The sequence below is a fragment of the Oncorhynchus clarkii genome, chromosome 6 (genome assembly GCF_045791955.1).
Source record: "Oncorhynchus clarkii lewisi isolate Uvic-CL-2024 chromosome 6, UVic_Ocla_1.0, whole genome shotgun sequence".
NCBI classification, from domain to species: Eukaryota; Metazoa; Chordata; class Actinopteri; order Salmoniformes; family Salmonidae; genus Oncorhynchus; species Oncorhynchus clarkii.
This window is the reverse complement of record NC_092152.1, coordinates 64,280,606-64,306,170: the sequence shown is the minus strand read 5'-3', so window position 1 is coordinate 64,306,170 and position 25,565 is coordinate 64,280,606. Positions and strand designations below refer to the sequence as shown.

The 25,565-nt window shown below is 40.2% G+C and overlaps 1 protein-coding gene across 2 annotated transcripts in view; it reads left to right on the top strand.

Annotated features, from left to right (window-relative positions):
• Positions 1–966: 966 nt before the first annotated feature.
• Positions 967–25,565, top strand: part of LOC139411428 (myotubularin-related protein 13-like) — a 160,275-nt gene continuing 135,676 nt past the window's right edge. For both annotated transcript variants that reach the window (XM_071157776.1, XM_071157775.1), the window contains exon 1: positions 967–1,116. In XM_071157776.1, coding sequence (XP_071013877.1) covers positions 1,062–1,116 — 55 coding nt within the window. In that variant the 5' untranslated portion in view covers positions 967–1,061. The remainder of the gene's footprint in view (positions 1,117–25,565) is intronic.

Below are 25,565 nucleotides of genomic sequence, written 5' to 3'. Positions count from 1 at the left end.
GGAATCATCAAAATTAACTTAACAATAGACTACTTGTTAATGAAGAGATTCTCTCTCAAATTGGGAAAAAATAGGGACCATGATGTTGTGGAATATGTTCAGTCCAAGTCGTTGAGATGTTGGCAAAAACAGCACAAGAGAAGGATTCCCGCACACTGGTGTTTTCCACCCAGCAGCGTCTCCCTCCCCTATTAATTGGCAGGAAAGGTCACTCACTGTCCACAGAATTCCAGAAGTGAGTGGAGTTGTGCGCTCTTATTTCACATTTTGCCTGACCTTACCCCCAAGTCTTGTGTGTGAGTGACCCTAATGCCCCCCGGTGTGTGTGTTTGTGTGTGTGCGCCATAGACATTTAAAGGTAATGCGCGTGTTTTTGTCAGAGAGAGAGAGAGAGAGAGAGAGAGAGAGAGAGAGAGAGGGAGAGAGAGAGAGAGAGAGAGAAGGGAGGGGATGTTTAAGTTTGAGGCAGTGTGATTATGGAAAATAGTAATCATGCTATTGACACAGATTTTCCCACCAGCACCCTCTGCTAAGTGCTTCTAGCAAACTAAATATCCTACACAATTAATTCAATACATGTTTAAGAAATACTGGATGCCACAACCTACAATACTTTTAATTTATCTTAATGTATTATAACCCACATTCTTGCAAAGAAAATTAGGCTACTATTTTTTCTCATCTAGCCTAGTTCTCTATTTTGTCTCATCTACTCTCGAATGGACTTGAAAATATTTGGGTAACTAATTTTTTTAAACATTTTTTTATTTATTTTTTTACCCCTTTTCTCCCCAATTGGTAGGTAACTTTTTTTTAATGAGCATGCTAAAGGGATTCGAGTGGTCATCAGATGGTTTTCCGTGCGGGCCAACAAGCGGTGTGGCAGGGTGTGACCCTGTTTGCTGCCACACAGTTTCTATTTGTAAACCAAGCGCCCACGCCCATGGCGTCGCTACTTCTACACGCAGGCGCAATATCACTCCTTCTGTCAAACATGGCTGTGCTTTTGAAGAAAGAAAAATGCTGAATTGTGTTGGTAGATTTCGGAATAAGAAGCAAACATGGCGAGATTGGCTGATTATTTGATTGTCGTGAGATTAGATCAGGACAAAACTGGTGAGTTTTTGAATGTAACGCTTGGGACACGAATGCTACATTGAACTTCAAATGATTGGGTTTATCCAGGCCGTCAGTGTTGGTAATGCTTGCTGGTTAGCTTAGACTAGCTAGGTGGTTAGCTATTGATATCTGAGATTTGAAACAGTCTGCAGCGTGTCATTGTTGGGACTGAGTGTTGTAGATATTTAAACCACTACTGGAGTTTCATTGAGTCGAACTGTAACATCCTGTTGATGTGACAAATCCAGCCCTTTGGAATTGTAGTTCGTGACGTACGTGGCTTGCACCGGGAGCAGCTTTGGTATCATGATTTTGGAGAATGCATTCAGCTGTAAGGTTTGCATAAGTCTCATATAATTTACAATCATATCATTTGCAACTTGTAGGATATCATATTTTGTTTGACACCGGCAGAATGAGAATAGAAATCCTAACTTCCTGTCTTATATGAAATTGTTTTTATCCAACGTTCCTCCAAGATGGGCTGGGCATAGGGGAAGTCAATTACTTGGTATTTCTGTATTTTTGGGGGGACTCAAAAGTGGGGCCCAGAACTGAGGTTCCAAACCAGACCCACACTCTGGTCTGCTAAACCATTGTTATACTGTACTTTTGTAACAAAATTACTTGGCCTACCGTTGGAACATTCCTTTTGAATTGGCTTGGTTGAAAGAGGAACCTACTGAAGAAGAGCAAACAAGAAACAGGATGTTTATACTGAGCCCAAAGTATAGCCTGCATTCGAAGAATGATGAAGGAACGTAGACTATCCGTAAGGGAGTAAAGACACATCCCAAGTGCAGTGGCATCTTTCCAGGCACATGTGTGAGAGGGAGACAACCAACCAATCCAGCTGAATCAACTCACTCACTAGAGGCAGCCACATGACTAGGTAAATAGTGGCCACAATATCACTCAACTGACAAACAACTTCTGTGCTGTAGGAACAAAATGTTCATCCATTTAGGCATCGCTGGAGCCTAGATGGATTCTGCCCGCTCATAAAACCCCCAGTTCTGACCGAGATGGATAATGATGAATAGACTGAGAGAGTGGTGGATCTCCCTGATAAGAGGATGTTTGTTACAGCCAGAGGTGATTGAATACGCCTCTAGTAGGGATGGGAATTTCCAGATAAAAAAGTATCTCTGTCCATCCTCTGTTTATTTTCCCATCCTCTTCTCATGTGTTACTGAGGTGTGGGATTATGTACATCCAGGGATGTCTGGACCTGGGGGGAATCAGCAGTTGTACTGCATAGATGTCCCGTTGTGTGAACTGGAGTTGCATTCTCTACTCTACTAGAAAACTGGAAATGCTTTTTAGAGTTAATACAGACTCTCACAAAAAGAAAACAAACAACAAGAACATGTCTCCCTGAGAATGCATTTCACTTAATTGCTTTGTCCTTCTTTTGTAAAGCTGGACTGCAGACAGTGGGCTGAGTAGACAGACAGCAGCTGTTTTTTCTCCACCTTGATCGTTAAGTCCAGCCAGGGATCCACACAGAAGTCATGATCACTTCCCAGCTTTATTGTGGCTCCTGCTCCACACTTGACCCAATTCTGTTCCAAATGACTGACTCATAAAAAATCATGTTGATGCTAATTGTCATTTGTTGAAGGATAGGGCTGCTGTCAAGAGAGCGGCCCAGCCAGTCCATGGCATAAGCTAGGTTAGGCTATTTCTACTCCAGTGACATTTTACTAATGGGAGCCTCCCTCCATGTAGGAAGATTGGGAAAAGATACATTGGTCAGGTAAGACATTAAACTAACAGGACGAGCCACATATTGTCCAAGGCATAATTTCATGGATTTTTGGCCTAGCACACAAACTCTTACATTCCTTGGAGACCTTAATAAAGGCACGTATCTAGCCAACATCAACCCACTACATTCAGTTTGTCATACCACTAAATTTGACTTCAGCATGGGTGAGAGGTAGGCCCTACCTGGAAAGGAACCTTTTATGATGATGGCAGCTTTTGTTGGAAATTATTTTTCTTCTTTTGTGTCTGCATCACTGTGGTCACATAGATAACAATGAATAGAAGTTGGGTTGGACGATATTACGATAATATCGACAGTGATTGACAGCCATTGTTGATGGTGACGACATCGTGATGTGACAGACAACGGTTTAGCCTATTTGAATTTGACTGGCACCCCACAGTATAGAACAGTGTCTGGTAGAGCACAGCAGGGCAGCACACAAGTGAAATTCCGAGTGATTTGCCTATTCTATTTGCTATTACCTATTTCAATATGTTACACAACGCAAGAGAGTAATGCAGGCCAGACAGAGCGGAGAATTCCTGTCAGAATATATGGTTTCTCTTCACCCCCACCCCCTGGTCGGATGCTTGGGTTTTAGGCTATAGTCTATACTTAATAATAGCGGACACTTCTTAACTGTCTTGCATTTGATCTGTTTAAATTTTTTTTTGCCTATTTCCTTCGATTGACTAAATGACTGAAGGCTACGCTTCATAATTTTATGCATGGCTTGCGCAATAGGCTTTACTAGTTGAGTGACAACAAATGTAATTTGCTAGGTTATTTAAAAAAAAATCAAATGCACTTTTCAAAAGGTTGTTTTACCAGAATAAAAGTAGGCTATTGGTAGGCTACACGCAGTTTTTTTTTTGTACGCTTTTTTTCCCTCCCCACTTTTTCGTGAGATCAATTGGTAATTACACTCTTGTCCCATCGCTCCAACTCCCTTACGTACTCGGGAGAGGCGACGGTCGAGAGCCATGGATCCTCTGAAACACGACCCTGCCAAGCCGCACTGCTTCTTGACACAATGCTTGCTTAACCCAGAAGCCAGGCGCACCAATGTGTTGGAGGAAACACCGTACAGCTGGTGACTGTGTCAGCATGCATGCGCCCGGCCCACCACAGGAGTCTCTAGAGCGCGTTGGGCCAAAGACATCCCGAGAAGATCACTCTGTGTCTGTCAACTCCCAAACAGTCTAAAACATTAGGTTATGAGACTGGGGAGAGGTGAAATCCAAAGTTGTGCTATATAGGGTTGCACATTTTGGGGAATATTCAGAGGTGGACATTTTCTGTGGGAATTAATGGAAATGTATGCAAATTAATATTAATACAATTCAAATGTAGATGTTTTTTTGCATTGGATATATTCATCATATGGAGACAAACATAAACCTTTTACTGCTTTGTTGTCCTGTTGGAAGGTGAACCTTTGCGTTAGTCTGAGGTCCTGAGCCATCTGGAGCAGGTTTTCATCAAGGATCTTTCTGTACTTTTGCTCCGTTCATCTTATCCTGACTAGTCTCCCAGTCCCTGCTACTGAAAAACATCCCTATCGCATGATTCTGCCACCACCATGCTTCACTGTAGGGATGGTGCCAGGTTCCCTCCAGAAGTGACGCTTGGCATTCAGGCCAAAGAGTTCAATCTTTGTTTCATCAGACCAGATAATCTTGATTCTCATGGTCTGAGAGTCTTTAGATGCCTTTTGGCAAACTTCAAGCAGGCTGTTGTGCCTTTTACCGAAGTGACCTCAGAGTGACCTTTGAGTTCTTGGTCACCTCCCTGACCAAGGCGCTTTTCCCCCAATTGCTCAGTTTGGCTGGGCGCCCAGCTCCATGAAGAGCCTTTGTGGTTCCAAACCACTTCCATGTAGTACCTTTCCCAGATCTGTACCTCAACACAATCCTGTCTCTGAGCTCTACGGACAATTCCTTCGACCGCAGGGCTTGGTTTTTGCTCTGACATTCACTGTCAACTCTGTGCCTTTACAAATTATATCCAATCACTTCGATTTACCAATGGTGGATTCCGATCAAGTTGTAGAGACAACTTAAGCATGAGCAATGGAAACAGGATGCACCTGAGCTCAATTTTGAGTCTCATAGCAAAAGGTCTGAATACTTACTCAAAAGTTTGGACACACCTCATTCCAGGGTTTTTATGTATACAATTTTTTATTTTTTTACATTGTAGAATAATAGTGAAGACATCAACTGTGAAATAACACATGTGGAATCATAAAGCAACCAAATAAATAAAGCTCAAATCAAAAAATATTTTATATTTGAGATTCTTTAAAGTAGCCAACCTTTGCCTTGACAGCTTTGCACACTCTGGGCATTGTTTCAAACGGCTTCACCTGGAATGCTTTTCCAATAGTCTTGAAGGAGTTCCCACATATGCTGAGCACTTGTTGACTGTTTTTCCTTTCACTCTGCGGCCCAACTCATCCCAAACCATCTCATTTGGGTTGAGCATCTGATGCAGCACTCCATCACTCTCCTCCTTGGTCATAGCCCTTACACAGCCTGGTGTGTTGTGTCATTGTCCTGTTGACAAACAAATGATAGTCCCACTAAGCGCAAACCAGATGGGATGGCATATTGCTGCAGAATACTGTGGTAGCCATGCTGGTTAAGTGTGCCTTGAATTCTAAATAAATCACAGCCTGTGTCACCAGCAAAGCACCATCACACCACCTCCATGCTTCACGGTTGCTTCACGGTGGGAACCACACAGGCGGAGATCATTCGTTCACCTACTCCGCATCTCACAAAGACACAGCGGTTGGAACCAAAAATCTAACATTTTAGATTCACCAGACAAAAGAACAGATTTCCACCTTTCTAATGTCCATTGCTTGTGTTTCTTGGCCCAAGCAAGTCTCTTGTTGTTGTGGTTTCTTTAAAGCAATTTGACCACGAAGGCCTGAATCACACAGTCTCTTCTGAACAGTTGATGTTTGAACTCTGAAGCATTTATTTGGGCTGCAATTTCTGAGGCTGGTAATTCTAATAAACTTACCCTCTGCAGCAGAGGTAACTCTGGGTCTTCCTTTCCTGTGGCGGTCCTCATGAGAGCCAGTTTCATCTTAGCACTTGATGATTTTTGCGACTACAGTTGAAGAAATGTACAAAATTCTTGGAATTTTTCACATTTACCTTCATGTCTTAATGGAATGATGAACTGTTTTTCTCTTTGCTTATTTAAGCTGTTCTTACCATAATATAGACTTGGTCTTTTACCAAATAGGGCTATCATCTGTATACCACTCCGACCTTGTCACAACACAATGCTCAAACGCATTAAGAAAAGTTAATTTGTGGAATTTCTTTCAACAAGGCACACCTGTTAATTGAAATGCATTCCAGTGATTACCTCATGAAGCTGTTTGAGAATGCCAAGAGTGTGGAAAGTTGTCAAGGCAAAGGTTGGCTACTTTAAAGAATATCAAATATAGCTTTTTTTCCTTTATTTTTGGTTGCTTCATGATTCCATATGTGTTATGTCATAGTTTTTAATTTTAATAAATTTTATAGTAAGGCTGTAATGTAACAAAATGTGGAAAAAGTCAAGGGGTCTGAATACTTTCCGAATGCACTGTACATCCTTTAGACAGACAGCTAGCTCAGAGAAGCCAGGCTCTTGAGCTCCATCAGCAACAGATTTTAATTTACAATAAAATGAATGTGTCAAACCGAATAGCACTGACTCGTTTCAAACTATAATCGTTCCTGTATCAGAGCCCATGTATCTAGATACGTATCAAATCATCTTGAAAGGGAAAGATGCGCATCCCAAGTACATAAACATGATAGGACAAAGTTTTACATCATCTTAACCTAAACTGTACCTCCAGAGGTTGTACTAGGGCTTTGTTTCCCTGGGGACTAATGTCTGATTTGATCCATGAACCTTGGATTTATTTTGCTGTATTGAGCTGGAATGTAAAAAAAGTGTGCCTGGATGCAGACTTGAATAAGCAGTGTGTCTTTCTCCTTACTGAAGGATACTCTTTCTGGGTATTTGGCGTTGGAGCTGTAGTAAATATTCTCTGGCTTACTGTGTGCCATAAATCGTCAATTGCAAAGTGAAATGGAGGAGTTTGCCCTGCTGCCTGCCTCATACTGTATGTGACAGAAATGAAAACCTCTGATTAGAGCTACATAGATGTGTTTGAGGCATTTACTGGCCAATCCTGGCTTTATGACAGACCTTGCTCCCTTTTTATTAAGGTTGTGGACACAGGAAATGGCTTGCATAATGTGACTCAAACCTGCAAGAAGAAATACCCTCTCATTCATTGCGAGCGAGAACAAACTGCTTCCATATGCCAATGCCTGATGGTTCTATCATTTTAGCTGTGCACTTTTTAGGGATGCAAGAATGCTAGAGGTCAATGTGGGGTGGAATGTCTTCATCAGCATATACTGTAGCATGACTCGAATGGTTTCTCCAGACTTGGCTTTGGCTGTTGTACTGTTCAGCTCGAGATTGCTGCATCTTGATGAGTAATGTTTTGCTGATTTGTTGCTTAAGTGTAGCTCTGTGAATAATTGCAGGTTTAAAAAAATTGGCAAATTGCCGTATACAAAGATTTATCACAAAGCTGATTTGTATTTTCTTGACTGGGCTTTACAATGTGATTTATCTGACACTTGCGTCACTTGTGCTTGCCTATTTGCACAAGCAAAATACTTCAGCAAACAGCCATTTGTCGAAAGACGCTACTGCAGCCAGCATTCTTGGCTTTAGTTGACTAAGGTTTTATTGTCAACAGTACATTTTGTACTGTACTGTGTGAGTGCTGAATGACATGTCAATAGGTCATTTAGAAGAGGGTTTATCCATTTCCAGGGCACCAGACTAACATTTTCCCTGGGAGAAATGTTGATATATTAAGAAGTGGAATAAACTACTGAGATGGTATTCAATAAATGCATTGTTAGATTTAACATGTCCAAGCAGGAATGCATGATTCGAAATCTTTTCATATGTGACCTAATCCAGTGATTATCATGAATTTTGTATTGACAATTAGGCTATTTTTGTTATTTTACTGTTAAAATCGGGCTCCAGGCTTTTCAGATGTTTTTGTTCATTAATTTGCCTTTATCTTTGTGTACCAATATTATATATAGGCATAATTCAATTGGTGCTAATTAACCACCAGAGGAAGTGTGAACTCAAAACACATTAGCTAGATCGCTAACTCTAAATATAACATGCACTGCTAGTAGACATGTATTAATCTAACAATTAAATGTTAAAAAGGCCAGCATCCTGGAGTCTCTTCACTGTTGAGACTGGTGTTTTGCGGGTACTATTTGATGAAGCTGCCAGTTAAGGACTTGTGAGGCGTTTGTTTCTCAAACTAGACACTAATGTATTTGTCCTCTTGCTTAGTTGTGCACCGGGGCCTCCCACTCCTTTTTCTATTATGGTTAGAGCCAGTTTGCATTGTCCTGTGAAGGGAGTAGTACACAGCGTTGTACCAGATGTTCAGTTTCTTGGCAATTTCTCGCATGGAATAGCCTTCATTTCTCAGAACAAGACTAGATTGACGAGTTTCAGTAGAAAGTTTGTTTCTGGCCATTTTGAGCCTGTAATCGAACCCACAAATGCTGATGCTCCAGATACTCAATTAGTCTAAAGGCGGCCAGTTTTATTGCTTTTAATTGGCACAACGGTTTTCAGCTGTGCTAACGTAATTGCAAAAGTGTTTTCTAATGATCAGTTAGCCTTTTTAAAATGATATACTTGGATTAGCTAACACAACATGCCTTTGGAACACAGGAGTGATGGTTGCTGATAATAGGCCTCTGTACTCTTATGTAGATATTCCATAAAAAATCAGCCGTTTCCAGCTACAATAGTCATTTACAACATTAACAATGTCTACACTGTATTTCGGATCAATTTGATGTTATTTTAATGGACAAAAAATGTGCTTTTTCAAATAAGGACATTTCTAAGTGACCCCAAACCTCTGAACGGTAGTGTCGAGTAGTCATTTGAAAGAGTAAGAACAGTTCAGCGAGACAACTCAAAAGTCAAAATCCATGATAATGGAATTCATTGCCATTGACTGTCGTGGGTGATGTTGGCTTTCGTCGACTGGTCGAGCACCGGTACACACTACCAAGTGCGCTATTTTTCAGATGTTGCCCTACCGGAGTTGCACAGTAATGGCGTCACTGCTATTATCTTCAAGACATACATACTAGAGGTCGACCGATTTTTATGATTTTTCAACGCTGATACCGATTTTATTGGAGGACCAAAAAGCAGATACCAATCAGATTTGAAATATTTTTTATATATATAGATTATTTATTTGTAATGACATTTACAACAATACTGAATGAACACTTATTTCAACTTTTAATATAATACATCAATCTATTTTAGTCTCAATAATAATAATAAAACAGGTTCAATTTGGTTTAAATAATGCAAAAACAAAGTGTTGGAGAAGAAAGTAAAAGTTCAATATGTGCCATGTAAAAAAGCTAACGTTTAAGTTCCTTGCTGAGAACATATGAAAGCTGGTGGTTCCTTTTAACACGAGTCTTCAATATTCCCAGGTAAGAAGTTTTTAGGTTGTAGTTATTATAGGACTGTTTCTCTCTATACCATTTGCATTTCATATACCTTTGACTATTGGATGTTCTAATAGGTACTTTAGTATTGCCGGCCTAATCTCGGGAGTTGATAGGCTTGAAGTCACAAATGGCGCAATGCTTGAAGCACAGCAAAGAGCTGCTGGAAAACGCACGAAAGTGCCGTTTGAATGAATGCTTACGAGCCTGCTGCTGCCTACCACCGCTCAGTCAGAATGCTCTATCAAATCATAGACTTAATTATAATATAATCAGAAATAAAATAATCAGTAGGTCATTAATATGGTCAAATCCGGAAACTATCATTTCGAAAACAAAATGTTTATTCTTTCAGTGAAATACGGAACCGTTACGTATTTTAACAAAAGGGTGGCATCCCTAAGTCTCTAAATATTCCTGTTACATTGCACAACCTTCAATGTTATGTCATAATTACGTAAAATTCTGGCAAAGTAGTTCTCAACGAGCCAGGCGGCCCAAACTGTTGCATATACCCTGACTCCGCGTGCAATGAACGCAAGAGAAGTGACAGAATTTCCCTAGATTAATATTGCCTGCTAACCTGGATTTCTTTTAACTAAATATGCAGGTTTAAAAATATATAATTCTGTGTATTGATTTTAAGAAAGGAATTTGTTTTTGATTAGGTACATTCGTGCAACGATTGCTTTTTTTTTCCCCGCAAATGCGCTTTTGTTAAATCATCCCCAGTTTGGCGAAGTTGGCTGTCTTCATGAGGAAATAGTCTTCACACAGTTCGCAACAAGCCAGGCGGCCCAAACTGATACATATACCCGGACTCTGTTGCACAGAACGCAAGAGAGGTGACACAATTTCCCTAGTTAAAAGAAATTCATGTTAGCAGATATTATTAACTACATTTGCAGCTTTAAAAAAGATATACTTGTGTATTGATTTTAAGAAAGGCATTGATGTTTATGGTTAGGTACACATTGGTGCAATGACGGTGCTTTTTTTCGCAAATGCGCTTGTTAAATCACCCGTTTGGCGAAGTAGGCTATGATTCAATGATAATTTAACAGGCATCGCATCGATTTATATGCAATGCAAAACAAGCTAGATAACCATGTGTAGTTGACATTACTAGTTTAACTAGTGATTATGTTAAGATGGATTGTTTGTTATAAGTTTAATGTTAGCTAGCACCTTAACTTGGCTCCTTGCTGCACTCACATAACATGTAGTCAGCCTGCCACACAGTCTCCTCGTGGAGTGCAATGTAATCAGCCATGATCGGTGTCCAAAAATGCCGATTACCGATTGTTATGAAAACTTGAAATCGGCCCCAATTAATCGGCCATTCCGATTAATCAGCCGACCTCTAATACATACTCTGGAACGCCATTTGGGTCTTTGCGTGCCAAAAAAAGATACAGTACCACTGTCAAAGCTGTACAAAAAAGTTTGCAAACATTGGCCACGCACAATGTGTTTACAATACCTCGTTGGTAATAAAGAATAATTTTGTTCGACCGCAACTTCTGGGGGTAGCTAGCTTTAGCTTGGTACCTAGCTAGCACCAATACAACCAGCCTGAAAACAATGACCAGTATCAACTGCAGTCATTTTCATTATTCTTAGCAATGATTTAGGAATCGTTGTATTCTTGTTCCCCTATTGAAATTGAACTTCAGTTCATGAAAATAAATAGCTAGCCAGCTACTTAACCAGAACAGAACAGCCCAGCAAGTAAGTAAGTGAAAGAAATATAGGTTTTGATTGTTTTACTGGTAATGGGGACATGTGTAAATGCCAACAACTTTTTGGTCAGTGTGTGTGTGTGACCTTTTAACTAGGCAAGTCGGTAAAGAACAAATTGTTATTTACGGTGACGGCCAAACCCGGACGATGCTGTGCCAATTGTGTGTCGCCCTATGGGACTCCCAATCACGGCCGGATGTGATACAGCCTGGATTTGAACCAGGGACTGTTATGCCTCTTGCACTGAGATGCCATACCTTAGACGGGTGTGTGTGTGTGTGTGTGTGTGTGTGTTAATTATTTAACTGTACTAGAATGCTTAAAAGGCTGCAAACATTTTAAATATCGGGTATTGTTTTTTTTGGCAAGGAAAATATCGGTATGGGCCAAAAATGTAATGTTGGTGCATCACTAGTTAATTTCTAATTTACAATGCTTGTTACTTTCTCTTCATGCAGTCAATGTTATTCCAGTCTTCCCGTTATCATTGTTGATTTGGACACGTTGTTAGCAGAGTGCGCAACCTATGCTACACTTGTGAGATAAGTTTTGGTTTATTTCATTCCATTTAGTTTTGTCAATTTAGTAATTGTTTGGAGTGCTCCCGTCAAGTAAGGATGCACACACAGATTTAGGCCTATAGGCTACCTGGCCTGCACACAAATGTAGGCATATAAATGTACCCATTTGGGCATCTGATTGGCTTAACACACCACCACTAAATGACCCATGGAGCTTTTCAAAGTAATGTTTTCTTCACCTCAAACAGCAAGCAAACAGTCTGTTTTTACATCCATTGAAGAATAACAATAGTTCCTCAATGTATTTAAAACATCTTTCCAGCTCTATCCCGTTCGATAACCACTCAATGTGAAAGGGAAAAATGTCATGCTCTGATCCAGTGGAAAGGTCATAAAATAGGTGTACCTGATTACTACTTCTTATCAGTGCTTGACTTGGACAGAGAGGTTCCGGTACTCATTTTGTATGCTGATACTGTTGATATTTAGGTGCAGGAGCTCCACAATACTTTTGAGCTAATATTCTGTAAGAGGAACAGGAGCTCAAGCAGTAGAACATTTGAGGTGCCGGTACTCCGCTCAGGTGAGCTCCTGCCCAAGTCGAGCACTGCTTCTTATCTCTTTCGCAAATAGCCTACAGCTGTGTCTGTCCAGAGCTCACTGGCGCTGGAAACTGAGAGCCCAGAATATTTTATGCAATGTTGCAAGTTTGCTAGCTCAAGCTAATAGTTGAAACAATGTTTCAAGTTCGTTGCAGACAGGCCATATGTAGCCAATGTGATTCATAAGAATATTTATTTTTAGCAGGATATTTTCTACCTGCAGGCTGCAATGTTTTTATTTGTTGGCTTTAGGTAGGCTGTTTCTTTTACGTAGTTGTCCATGGCAATCACAGTTACTTTTTTTTGGTTTATATTTTCTTTTAGATTTGGATAGCATTTTGATTAACCACATGACAATAGTTGAGATATGAAGACGTTACTATAAATTAAATGAAACTGTTTCGCGAAAATATGCTTCTGAAAACTGTTACTGGCTCGCAGATCAGTAGAAATGGTCAAATAAATTGGCATTCCACATGAGAATGGTTGACGACTCCTCGTGTAGCTTATTACCGGCAACTTCAGGAGAGTAATGGCAGAATCTGCAGGACTAATAGTTGGGTCAGGTTACATTTTTTTTATCTCTTCTGGTTATCTCAATCTCTGACGCCCTCTTTAGGCATTTGTCTTTTTTTCATTAAAGTGTAAGCTTTAAGTGTCAGACAAGCTCAATGCATATTGTTGATTTTATTAAAACACTGTCTATATATGGAAAAATATACTTTTTAAATTTTTTTTTAGACCAATTGAAAGAACAGTCGACTTCTGGTCGACCAAGATTTTTGTTGTTGTCGGGGACGGCCCTAATACATATAACTGTAAATTGAGGGAATATGGATTATGACACTGGCCAGTATAATAAAAGATAAACACAAACATTCATACATCCACTCTCTCATACTCAGCCCCCCCCCCCCCCCCCCCCCCCCCATCTAGACAGAGAAGGCAGGCACCCTGTGTAGGCCTCCCTGCTGCAGCTAAAGGGCTACAAGAAGTGCAGATCTCCAAAGCTGGTGTGGTAGGATCACATTTATCCTTCCATGTTGCACAACATCATGGGCCTAGCCTATGGTCTACATCAGTGCTTCTCAACTAGTTTTGCCTCAGGACCCAAATTGAACCAGGTTGTCTCAGTCGTGACCCAATATTCGCATCGCAAAAAATAATCACAAATACAATCCAGAATTTTTTTATTTATATATTTTTTTAAATATATATTTTTATGTTGATTAGTAAATTTAGCAATTATATGACAAGGGAGCATTGTATTGTAAGTATATTCTCAGTGTTAACAATTTGCTTAAGGTATCCTTCCTTCTGAAAGTTACCTGCCTCTCGGGTAGACGGATGAATGCCCGCCCAGCCTGTGTGAGTGAGGGTGTTGGAATGCATGCACTGTTATCTCAGACCCAGTTGTGGAGCATGAAATTGGTCCTGATCGAAATCACAGGGGGGAAAGTATGGACAAATGGTGGGGAATACCCCACCCCAGACAAAATGTATTATACTGACCACTACCCCCCCACACACCTCAGTTAAACAGTTTGTGTAGGCAACAAGCAACGGCTTAAACAAATTGTCCCGAGATAAGAGCCGCCTCACCCTTATTTATTTAGGGTGAAAGTTTTGTTTGCAGGATGGGAGATAAGAACTAGCTTTTTGATTAGTCCTCCTCTAGTTACTCAGGGATGACATTGTAGCCTACATTAAATCAATATCATGCTGCGTACAGTAGTATGTTATCAGATCAAGCTTCACTCTGCAGACGTACAAACAGGATATTTTTTTACAAATGGTTTGAGAGACTGGCATTCCATGTTTCCTGTTGGTCAAAAGTGGTGTTAATACAAAACATGCATCTCAGGTGTTGACAGGTGTTATTGGAGGGTGTTATTGACTGTTTTACCAGGGACATCCAAAGGTGTAGAGGAAATGTTTACCAGCTGTTTTCAAAGAACATAGGAAAAGAGTTGGCATGTCACATCAAACACTTTGCTTTTATGACTAGTGACTCAGGCCAGGATTATCCACTTGGCCAAGGACTTGTGGGCCTACACACTGTAATAGGCAATGTTAAAAAAACATTTGTTCCTTAAAACTGTCCACACTTTTTATTACGACCCTGTAGCATTGGTAACGATAATACTTTTCTGAAATCGCAGAGGTTTGACTGTAAATGAAGGATCCTGTCACATGAACCTTTTTGCTGTAGTGTAATGCTTTTGTCGTTGAAATCTACACAAATTATTGTTTTATACTTTGATTAAGTTGCCATGATGGTAGGGATGAGCATTTGAATTATTCTACTATTCGAATACGTTAATGTTTTTAAAAAAAATATCCGGATATCCGCACAGGGTAAATACAAAATATATAAATAAGTTAAAATAAGGAATTTGGTATCGACTCTCAATCAGAATAATGCGATTGCACATGGCAGAGGTAAACTTACTGCTTTTCTCCGTTACTATGGCTAACTGCAGCAGTGAAAGACCGAGAGCCTAAAAAACAGCTTATTTTACTAGGCCATCACTGTTGAACAGCCAGGTGATGCACAATCACTTACACACTAGGGTTGGGCGGTATCCACTAGGGTTGGGCGGTATCCACTAGGGTTGGGCGGTATCCACTAGGGTTGGGTGGTATTCTACAAAAATTATTATTATTATTATTATTATTATTATTAATAGAAAGTTTTATTTTTACGTACAAAACAATTTAGTCAACTGGGCTCTTGATCCAGAAGAGGAGTGAATGTCTCTGCTGTAACCAAGAAGCTTGATCTTTACTTCTAGCCACAAGTTAGCAAACCAAATGCATAGCTGGAGCCCTGAGCTTGATATAATTTGACACATCTTTGATTTCTTATACTTAAGTTCAAAAAATTTAATTAGAAATATTAGTTATAGATCTGTCATTCTCATTGAAAGCATGTCTAAGAAGCGATAGAACAGACCTATGTTTCCCGTTCCCTTTCATTTTTGCGTATTTCTTTCGGCTTTGTACACCAGCTTCAAACAGCTGAAAATACAATATATTTGGTTATTGAAAATATACACTACATGACAAATTATGGGCACCTGCTCGTCGTACATCTCATTCCAAAATCATGGGCATTAATAGGGAGTTGGGTCCCCCCCTTTTCTGTTGTAACAGCCTCCACGGTGGGTTAACAAGGCAGTTAACCCACTGTTCCAAGGCCATTGAAAATAAGAATGTGTTCTTAACTGACTTTCCTAGTTAAATAAAGATTAAATGAAGGTGTAAAAAAAAAAAAAAACGGCAAATCGGTGTCCAAAAATACAGATTTCCGATTGTTATGAAAACTTGAAATCGGCCCTAATTAATCAGCAATTCCGATTAATCGGTCGACCTCTACCCCAGACCATTATTCCTCCTCCACCAAACTTTTTACAGTTGACGGTATCATTGGGTCCGGTAGTGTTCTACTGGCATCCGCCAAACCCAGATACGTCCATTGGACTGCCAGATGGCAAAATGTTCTCTGGAGTGATTAATCACGTGTTTCTACTGCTCCAGAGTCTAATGGCGGCGAGCTTTACACCACTCCAGCTGACATTTTGCCATTGTGCATGATGATCTTAGGCTTGTGTGCGGCTGCTCGGCCATGGAAACCCATTTCAAGAAGCTCCCGACTAAAAGTTATTGTGCTGATGTTGCTTCCAGAGGCAGTTTGAAACTCTGTAGTGAGTGATGCAACCGATGACAGACAATTTTTTTTCACTCTTTAGCACTCAGCGGTCCCGGTCTGTGAGCTTGTGTGCGTTGTTGCTCCTAGACGTTTCCACTTCACAATAACAGCACATACAGTGGACCAGGGCAGAAATTTGACTAACTGACTTGTTGGAAAGGTGGTATTCTATGACGGTGCCACGTTGAAAGTTACTGAGCTCTTCAGTAAGGCCATTCTACTGTCTATGGAGATGCATGGTTGTGTGCTTCATTAAAAAAAATAATGTATACACCGGTCAGCAACAGGTGTGGCTGACATAGCCGAATCCACTAATTCGAAGGGGTGTCCACGTACTTTTGTATGCACAGACACACACACACAGAGTACCAGTCAAAAGTTTGGACACCTACTCATTCCAGGGTTTCTTTCATTTGACTATTTTCTACATTGTAGTAACCAAAAAAGTGTTAAACAATTCAAAATATATTTTAGATTCTTCAAAGTAGCCACCCTTTGCCTTGATGGCAGCTTTGCACACTCTTGGCATTCTCTCAAACAGCTTCATGAGGTAGTCACCTGGATTGTATTTCAATTAACAGGTGTGCCTTGTTAAAAGTTTATTCTTGGAATTTCTTTCCTTTAATGTGTTTGAGCCAATTTGTTGTGTTGTGACAAGGTATGGGTGGTATACAGATGATAGCCCTATTTGCTAAAAGACCAAGTCCATATTATGGCAAGAACAGCTTAAATAAGCAAAGAGGAAAAACAGTTCATTACATTAAGACATTTCAATAATTTTGTAAGTTTCTTCAAGTGCAGTCGCAAAATCATCAAGCGCCACAGGAAAGGAAGACCCAGAGTTACCTATTCTGAAGAGTTACCAGCCTCCAGAAATTGCAGCCCAAATAATGCTTCAGAGTTCAAGTAACAGACACATCTCAACATCAACTGTTCAGAGGAGACTGTGAATCAGGCCTTCATGGTCAAATTGCTGTAAAAAAAAAAAACACTACTAAAGGACACCAATAAGAAGTAGACACTTGCTTGGGCCAATAAACACAAGCAATGGACATTAGAACGGTGGAAATATGTCCTGTGGTCCGATGAATCCAAATGTTAGATGTTTGTTTCTAACCGCTGTATCTTTGTGAGATGCAGAGTAGGGGAACGGATGATCTCCGCATGTGTGGTTCCCACCGTGAAGCATGGAGGAGGTGTGATGGTGTGGGGGTGCTTTGCTGGTAATAATGTCTGTGACTTATTTAGAATTCAAGGCACACTTAACCAGCATGGCTACCACGGAATTCTGCAGCAATACACCATCCCATCTGGTTTGCACTATCATCTGTTTTTCAACAAGACAATGACCCACACACCTCCAGGCTGTGTAAGGGTTATTTGACCAAGAAGGAGAGTGGAGTGCTACATCAGATGTCCTGGCCTCCACAATCACTCGACCTCAACCCAGTTGAGATGGTTTGGGACCGCAGAGTGAAGGAAGGAAAAGCAGCCAACAAGTGTTCAGCATATGTGTTAAGTCCCTCAAGACTGTTGGAAAAGCATTCCAGGTGAAGATGGTTGAGTGAATGCCAAGAGTGTGCCATCATCTGTCATCAAGGCAAAGGGTGGCTACTTTGAAGAAATATATTTTGATTTAACACTTTTTTGGTTACTACATGATTCCATGTGTGTTGTTTCATAGTTTTGATGTCTTCACTATTATTCTACAATGTAGAAAACAGTAAAAATAAAGAAAAACCCTTGAATGAGTAGGTGTCCAAACTTGTGACTGGTACTGTATATAGTGTATTTCATAGTGGTTTAGATGGTACACCTCGACAACAGCCAGTGAAATTGCAGGGCGCCAAATTCAAAACAGAAATCCCATAATTAAAATTCCTCAAACATACAAGTATTATCCACCATTTTAAAGATACATTTCTTGTAAATCCAACCACCGTGTCTGATTTCAAAAAGGCTTTCAATGGAAAAACAGCCTTTCAAGATAATAGTACTTCCTGGTTGGATTTTCCTCAGGTTTTCGCCTGCCATATCAGTTCTGTTATACTCAGACATTTATTTTAACAGTTTTGGAAACTTTAGTGTTTTCTATCCAAATCTACTAATTATATGCATATCCTGTCTTTTGGGGCTGAGTAGCAGGCAGTTTAATTTGGGCATGCTTTTCATCCAAATTTCCGAATGCTGCCCCCTACCCCAGTGGAGTTAAACCTTTTACAACCGGGAAATGTTAGAGCGATTTTGGGCATATTGCATCATTAACTTATATTGTGGTTATAAGTAGTGACGTAGCACTGCCCCAAGCCCCCCGGTATTAAATCATACCATCGGTATTTTGAAATACCCCGGTATAAACAGTTTATCGCCTCGTTTCAGGAAACTAGGATTATGTTGTGTGTCACTACTTCAGGCGCGACTTTTGAACAGTATACCGTTTTTACTTTACCTTCTTTAACGGTATTTGAATATTAGATTTGTTAAATGTGGTACATCCATTTTTAAAGTTTACTTAGCTACTTGAGTCATCTCTCTCCGCTCTCTCGATGCCGCTTTCCACACAGACCTAGCCCCGCGCTGTTTGTTGTTCCTGGACCTACGAGACACTTGCGTTCAGTCTGCATGGTCAATGCAGTACATGCAACAATGTTGATGACAACCATGCTATTTTCACTTTGCTTCTTAATATAATTCCACTAGCATTCTGTAATTACACTATTAGTTTGTTTCTTACATCTGCAAACAGCTAGTTTGTCATTTAGCAGGTTGGGCCTGAATCTTGTTAGCCACTAACTAGCTAATACATGTACTGAGTCAGAGCAAACATAATTAGCTATACAGCCTGATAATACCTGTGACGGTGTAGACCTAAATCGGTATGTTTGTGCAACAGTATCTTCTAAATCAAAGAGGAGTATGCAAAGCATGAATATGTTAGTTACGTGATGTAGCTAAGAGAACATTCAATGTAGCCAAAGATTATAGGGTCCCCTAGGAAACACAACACTTTGTTTCCTACCCTGTCACAATAACTCCTCCCTGGCATGTTCATTCATTGTGATGTCAAACAACACTGTATTCAAAGTGCCCAGTATTATATTCTAACTATAGAATTAGAGTAATCATTATATTTCCATGATTCCAACAGTTCACTCAAGTGTTTTGCACTAAATTGCAAGTCAAACTGCAATTTTTAACATTTGGTTAAAAATAGAGCCAAGATTGTTGTGTAGGAAATGCAACAATTGATATGCTGACAATTATTTTAGGTTGAAGTTGACTTGAACAGTATAAAACAATATGAATGGAGAAAGATGCATGCATACGTTCTAAGTGATTTCAATGGGTTGCCACCCATAAAGAAAATTTTATTTTATTATTCAAAAACATAATAACATGCAATAAAAAATTAAATTAAAAAAGTTATATTTTGGCCATATCGCACAGCCTTATTAACTCACTCAAGTAATCGAATACTTACTTCTGTTCAGATATCTGATTAACCTTGCCCATTCCTACATGATGTTAGCCAGAAGCTGTTAAGTTAGGCCTAATCGCCTCCAAATTATTTGAGCTATGACACATTTCTGCATGTAGGACAGTGAACTTACTGTTTGTGGTAAGATGGGAACCTTTGCTGTTGCATTTGTGTGTGCAGGAAAAGGACTAAAATAGAAGATTAGACTATCACGTTCTCAATAGGGCTGTGATGGTCATGGAATTTTTGAAGGTTATTGGTCAACTAAATGACCGCCGTCACCGTTACAACTGATCGAATAGCATTTTTATTCTCTTTTAAGGCACTCTGCTTCTGACTGTATGTGCTGCCATAGAAATATAATGAATGGAATGGGCATCCTCATTCAAGTCAATGATGGCATGAGTTTCCGTGGTTGCCATGGCGCCATCAGGTAGCCTAGGCAGAGAGCTTCTGTACATTTTGTAAATTATTCTTATTTTATGTAATTTTTTCACCTTCAAACTTTTTGTTTTAAGAATGAATATAGCTAATTAATATGATCAGAATCCATCACAGAGTTTGAAGACTGAAGCTGGTGACTCATTTGTTTGGCTAGCTAGCTAATGTTAGCTGTCAATTGTTTTGATTCGAATGCCAGCCTGTGTCCGGATGGAGAAGCCTCAATCAAGCAAGTCGGCATAGCAGAGGTGTGGAGTGATGAGGATAGTAGGGAGGACTAAGTTACTAGGCTAATTTTGAATTATTATTGACATGTGGTATGCTTTCTGGTGCCACGTGACTCCCGTAGCTTCATCCAAGTGGGTGCTTCATTTTGGTAGTTGTGAAGGAGTCGCTAGCTAGCTACACCTAATCTGGAGTCCATGAACTGCAGTGGCTGAGGTCAAACTTCATCCTAGTCCTGCTATGGCGAAGCCACACAGACGGCAGGGACGCAAGACGCTTTGATGACACAGACCAACTTTGCTTACAGCTTTGCTTTATGACCACCTTCCTCTGATGACCCCTCAAGCCATTAACTTTCCTGACCCTCTCATGACCACCTTCCTCCGATGACCCCTCAAGCCATTAACTTTCCTGACCCTCTCATGACCACCCTTCTCATGAATGATGTTCTTCTAAATTAGTCTCTTTTTTTTTTTGCTTTAAAGTGCTTCGATTTTTATATCAATGAATAGCGCTATAAAAGTTGAATAAATTATTATTATTAATGGGTGGACTGGCTGCCATTGCGAGTGTACCCGCAGGCGCAAATCAGGAAGATAAAGAAGTGTACCCATCAATATGTGCTGTGATTTGTTGATTCAACTGACATTACAAAAAATAAATTCCATTGCTAGAGCCACGTCATTTGAATAAACATTCTACATTACAATGGAACCCTGACAATTTAACTGCATACAATCATTTTCAAGCCTGTTCTATTCATACGTGCTTATACGGTAATTGTGCCAGCCCTAATTTTTGTTACAGTTCTGGAAGCTTGTGCAAGGCCTTAGTGTTATGGATATCTTAACCTAATATTATTATTATAGTCCGTAGCTTTCATTCAGTTTCTGCTTTTGGCCAATAGAGGTGAGGTACTCCGGTTGTGGTGGTTGTAGAATTGACAAAATGTCAGATGTGGAAATGTCTCCTATGTTATTGAACACCAGGGATTTGTTACCTCTATTGATTGGCTGATGCACTTTGGGCAGCTTCCCTTTTGGGTTTGTGCTTTGTGATGAGGCATCCTGACCACAATGGAGGAGTTCCTTCCTTTCTTCGTCAGAGTGGAGAGCGCAGGAGGGGTGATAGCCAAAGCTTGTCCAGGGAAACTCCACTGAATACACTGCTTCAGAGCAGCTATCCAGATGGGGATTCTGTTTTCCACAAATATTAACATTCCATTCAAGTACTTATGAAAGTCAAGTAATCAGTTAGGAAAAGCATTTGCATATTGTATGATGGAAGAGTAGGTTGCTGATTGTCAGTGTTGTACTGTAGGAAGGATTGCAAAGTCCCACTCCCTAATCAGTAATAGCCTAGTCTCGTGATCAGATATCTGTCAATGTTCACATAAAGATCATAGCTATAGACTAGTTGTAATGGAGGCCAGAGGATTGAACTCAATGAAACGTTTTCATTCATATGCCTTGCTCTTTTAGGGAAATTAAACCAAAACAAAACCACTTATTTAGGAAAATGTTATGGCCACCATTCGTCATCCATAAAGGACAAGTTAACAAATGGTGTGCTAGGTACGTCACTGGTTGTATGGTTAAACTTCCACGGCTCTTAATTCATTTGACCCATATTATTTTGATGGTTGATGTGCATTTTGGTCCATCTTTTCCTGTGATGCTCCTGATGCCTTTCCTTCCAAATATTTTCCTAGTTCTGCAGCTGCTTTCAGACACTGGAATGCTTCCTGGAATTGGATCTCTGACATCATTCACTTGATCATCTTTGATACCCTTTCCCATGCAAACCATGGCATAGTCTTTTGCAAATCTTCTCTTTGGAACATCCAGTCCAGTGTGTTTTAGTTCTAGAATGGGGGTGGTGGAAAGCTTTTGGACAGGTTGTTGGAGTGATTAGGGGCTTTACGTAATAACTCTTGCTGAAAAAATAGCATTCAGCACTAACTGGGTTTCATTACGTGGAGCAGCGGTGGGGGATTTTAATAAAACCCTTCTTGTAGAACAGAGGAAAACAGAGTTGGCAGCACCTGCCAACCTGTCTCCGACCAATCGGCACACCTGTCCACACACTGGGCCAGATGTAGGTTAGGAAATTGACGTGGAGATGACGACAGCTGGCGGCTAGCCGCCGGCCTAGGGCCTGCCCAGGCCTCCTAGAGCTGATTTATTGAGCAGCAAGACCAAGGCCAGGAAGATGGATGAACCTTTTTCCAGTAGAAGAACCACCTGCGCTAATCAAGAATATATCAAGAGAGACCAACGAACATCCTATGGTTGTTTTGGAAACCGAATCAGTCAATGATGAATAATGTCTAGAGCATTATGTCTTTGGCCTCTTTTAAAAAAAATACATTTAAAAAAATATTTATTTAAATTTTTTGTCTCTTACATTTTTCATTTGAGCCTGTTTTTATTTAAGCTGCTGTGTTGCAAGTGTATGCAAATATTTGCTCATCTTACTCTCAGCACACTTTTTGTCTCTTGTCCCAAATTTGCTCAACAGTCACATTTTTCGTGTATTTTACCACAGGCCAAAATTGTAAAAATGGCATGAGTTAGCTGTGGAATGCACACAGCAGTAACCTCCAGCTCTGATAGTCTGTGTTGCACTAACATACTGTGTAGAAAACTCTCAGCAGACCCAGTGATATAACCTCTATCTTATTCTGGTCATTACAATACTGTGAAAATACCCTGGCCAACTCATTAACACCTTGAGTCTATGAAAAACAGGTTTTTAGGACACACAGGAGACCTATGTGGAGGATTCGGGGAAACATTGTTTAATGGTTTGGTTTACAATTTGGTTTTGGGGGTTTGACATTTTTGTGCCTGTAAGTTTTACAAGATTTTCGAATGTAATACACTACCGGTCAAAATCTTTAGAACACCTACTCATTGAAGGGTTTTTCTTTATTCTTACTATTTTCTAATAATAGTGAACACATCACAATTACGAAAAACACATTTGGAATCATGTAGTTAACAAAAGTGTTAAACAAATCTAAATATTTTATATTTGAAATTCTTCAAAAGGCCAGCCTTTGCCTTAATGACAGATTTGCACACGCTTGGCATTCTCTCAACCAGCTTCATGAGGTAGTCACCTGGAATGCCTTTCAATTAACAGATGTGCCTTGTAAAAAGTTAATTTGTGGAATTTCTTTCTTCTTAATGTGCCAATCAGTTGTGTTGTGACATTGTAGGGGTGGTATGCAGAAGATAGCCCTATTCCATATTATGGCAAGAACAACTCCAAATAAGCGAAACGAGACGATACTCCTCGACATGGTCAGTCAATGCGCAACATTTCAGGAACTTTGAAAGTTTCTTCAAGTGCAGTCGCAAAAACCATCAAGCTTTATGGTGAAACTGACTCATGAGGACCGCCACAGGAATGGAAGGCCCAGAGTTACCTCTGCTTCAGAGGATAAGTTCATTAGTTACTAGCCTCAGAAATTGCAGCCCAAAATAAATGCTACACAGAGTTTAAGTAACCGACACATCTCGACATCAACTGTTCAGAGGAGACTGTGAATCAGGCCTTTGTGGTCGAATTGCTGCAAAGAAACTACTACTAAAGGGCATCAATAAGAGACATGGACATTAGACCGGTGGAAATCCAAATTTTAGATTTTTGTTTCCAACCGCCGTGTCTTTGTGAGATGTGTGGGCGTGCTTTGCTGGTGACACTGTCTGTTTGTTTTTTTTTAAATTCAAGGCACACTTAACCAGCATGGCTACCACAGAATTCTGCAGCGATTTTTGTCAATGTAAACATTTTTAAAAAAAGAACCCCTGACAAATTAATATTTTTCTAAGACACACTAGGCATAGGCCTAAATCAGTATTATTAATTGCTACTGTTAACTCAGGCCCCTGTTCAGTCAACACTTTCAGTGCCAAAATAATGTTTGACTAAGCCTGTCTGTCATTTTTTTGCAACCCTTGTTAAACATGGAGTAAATCCCATGTAGACTAGTGATTGGTCCCATGGTGTTACTAAACAGACCAAGTCTGCTTAGTCTTCTCCAGAAAGTGATCAATATTATTCAGCACTTCTATAAACCGAATGTTATTCACTTGTTTATTTTTTGTCATGACCCCCAAGCAGGTTAACAGTGTGGAAAATCTACCAGTTGTTTGGAATTCCTCTGTTTGTTATTACAAGAGGATCCTGAAATTAGCATGTTTCTGTTCTAGGCTGACCTGGCTTGTATTAACCACAGCTGTCCGGCTGCTTTATTGTTATCTAAGGGGTAATATCTGATGGTCTGGACTACTTTTAATTGTTTACAGAGTGCAGCCTCCCCAAATGTCAGGAATTCTGTAATTTGTCATCCATGAGTGGAAAGTAGAGCTTGGACTGCTGAAAGATTCTAAGCATGTGATCTCAATCAGGGAATGGGCACATACTGCAGACACTTGATGCCATGGTCAGGACAGGGGACGGGCTCCTCATGGCCCTACTCAGCCCTCCACACAGGCCCAGAACCCTCATGAAGATTAACGGCTCCCCTCTGTCTCCAAATCCCTGACAGAGGTCAACGTGTTAAGGGGCAGCTGACCGCTGGCTTGAGCCGCTGAGGGCAGCAGGGCAGCAGCCAAATGATACTGGTGATTAGGTGTAGCAGTCCCTCCTATTGGATTCCTACTCTCTCCCCTCTACATGACCTGCCTGACTCGTGGACCACTGCTCCACCATGATAAAACAGAGAATGGTACTTAACGTGTGTGTTTTAGACAGTAGTTCAGGCCTGGTCTTCATGGTACTTTAGGTAATGTGAGAGGAAATGCTAGGCTGTCATTTATTTTTGTTATAATTCAAGGTCTCGTGCCTGTTTTTACTGCTGGTTACAATTTCAATTACCAACATGGCTATTAGCATGTTCTGTGAGCCAGTGGTTTCCTGAAATCTCTGCTGTTCCAGTTTAGATCAGGGGAGAGCACTCGGCATTGCCACTCTCCACTTGGCTGACATGTTTACAGGAAGCAGAATCGACGTCAATATGGGAAAAAAGTGTTTTGTGAAAAGAGATCTGTCTATTTTTAAGGCAGCAGTGCCATGATGTACAGTAGACTGTCTTGTCAGCAAATTCTTTAATGTCACTCTTACACGTCAACCATGCCTTGCAAAGGTATTCATCCCCCTTCTCATTTTTCCTATTTTGTATTTTGTTGCATTACAATCTGTAATTTAAATAGATTTTTATTTGGATTTAATGTAATGGACATACACAAAATAGTCCAAATTGGTGAAGTGAAATGAAAAAAAAACAAGTTTTCAAAGAATTATACAAAATAAAAACCAGAAAAGTGGTG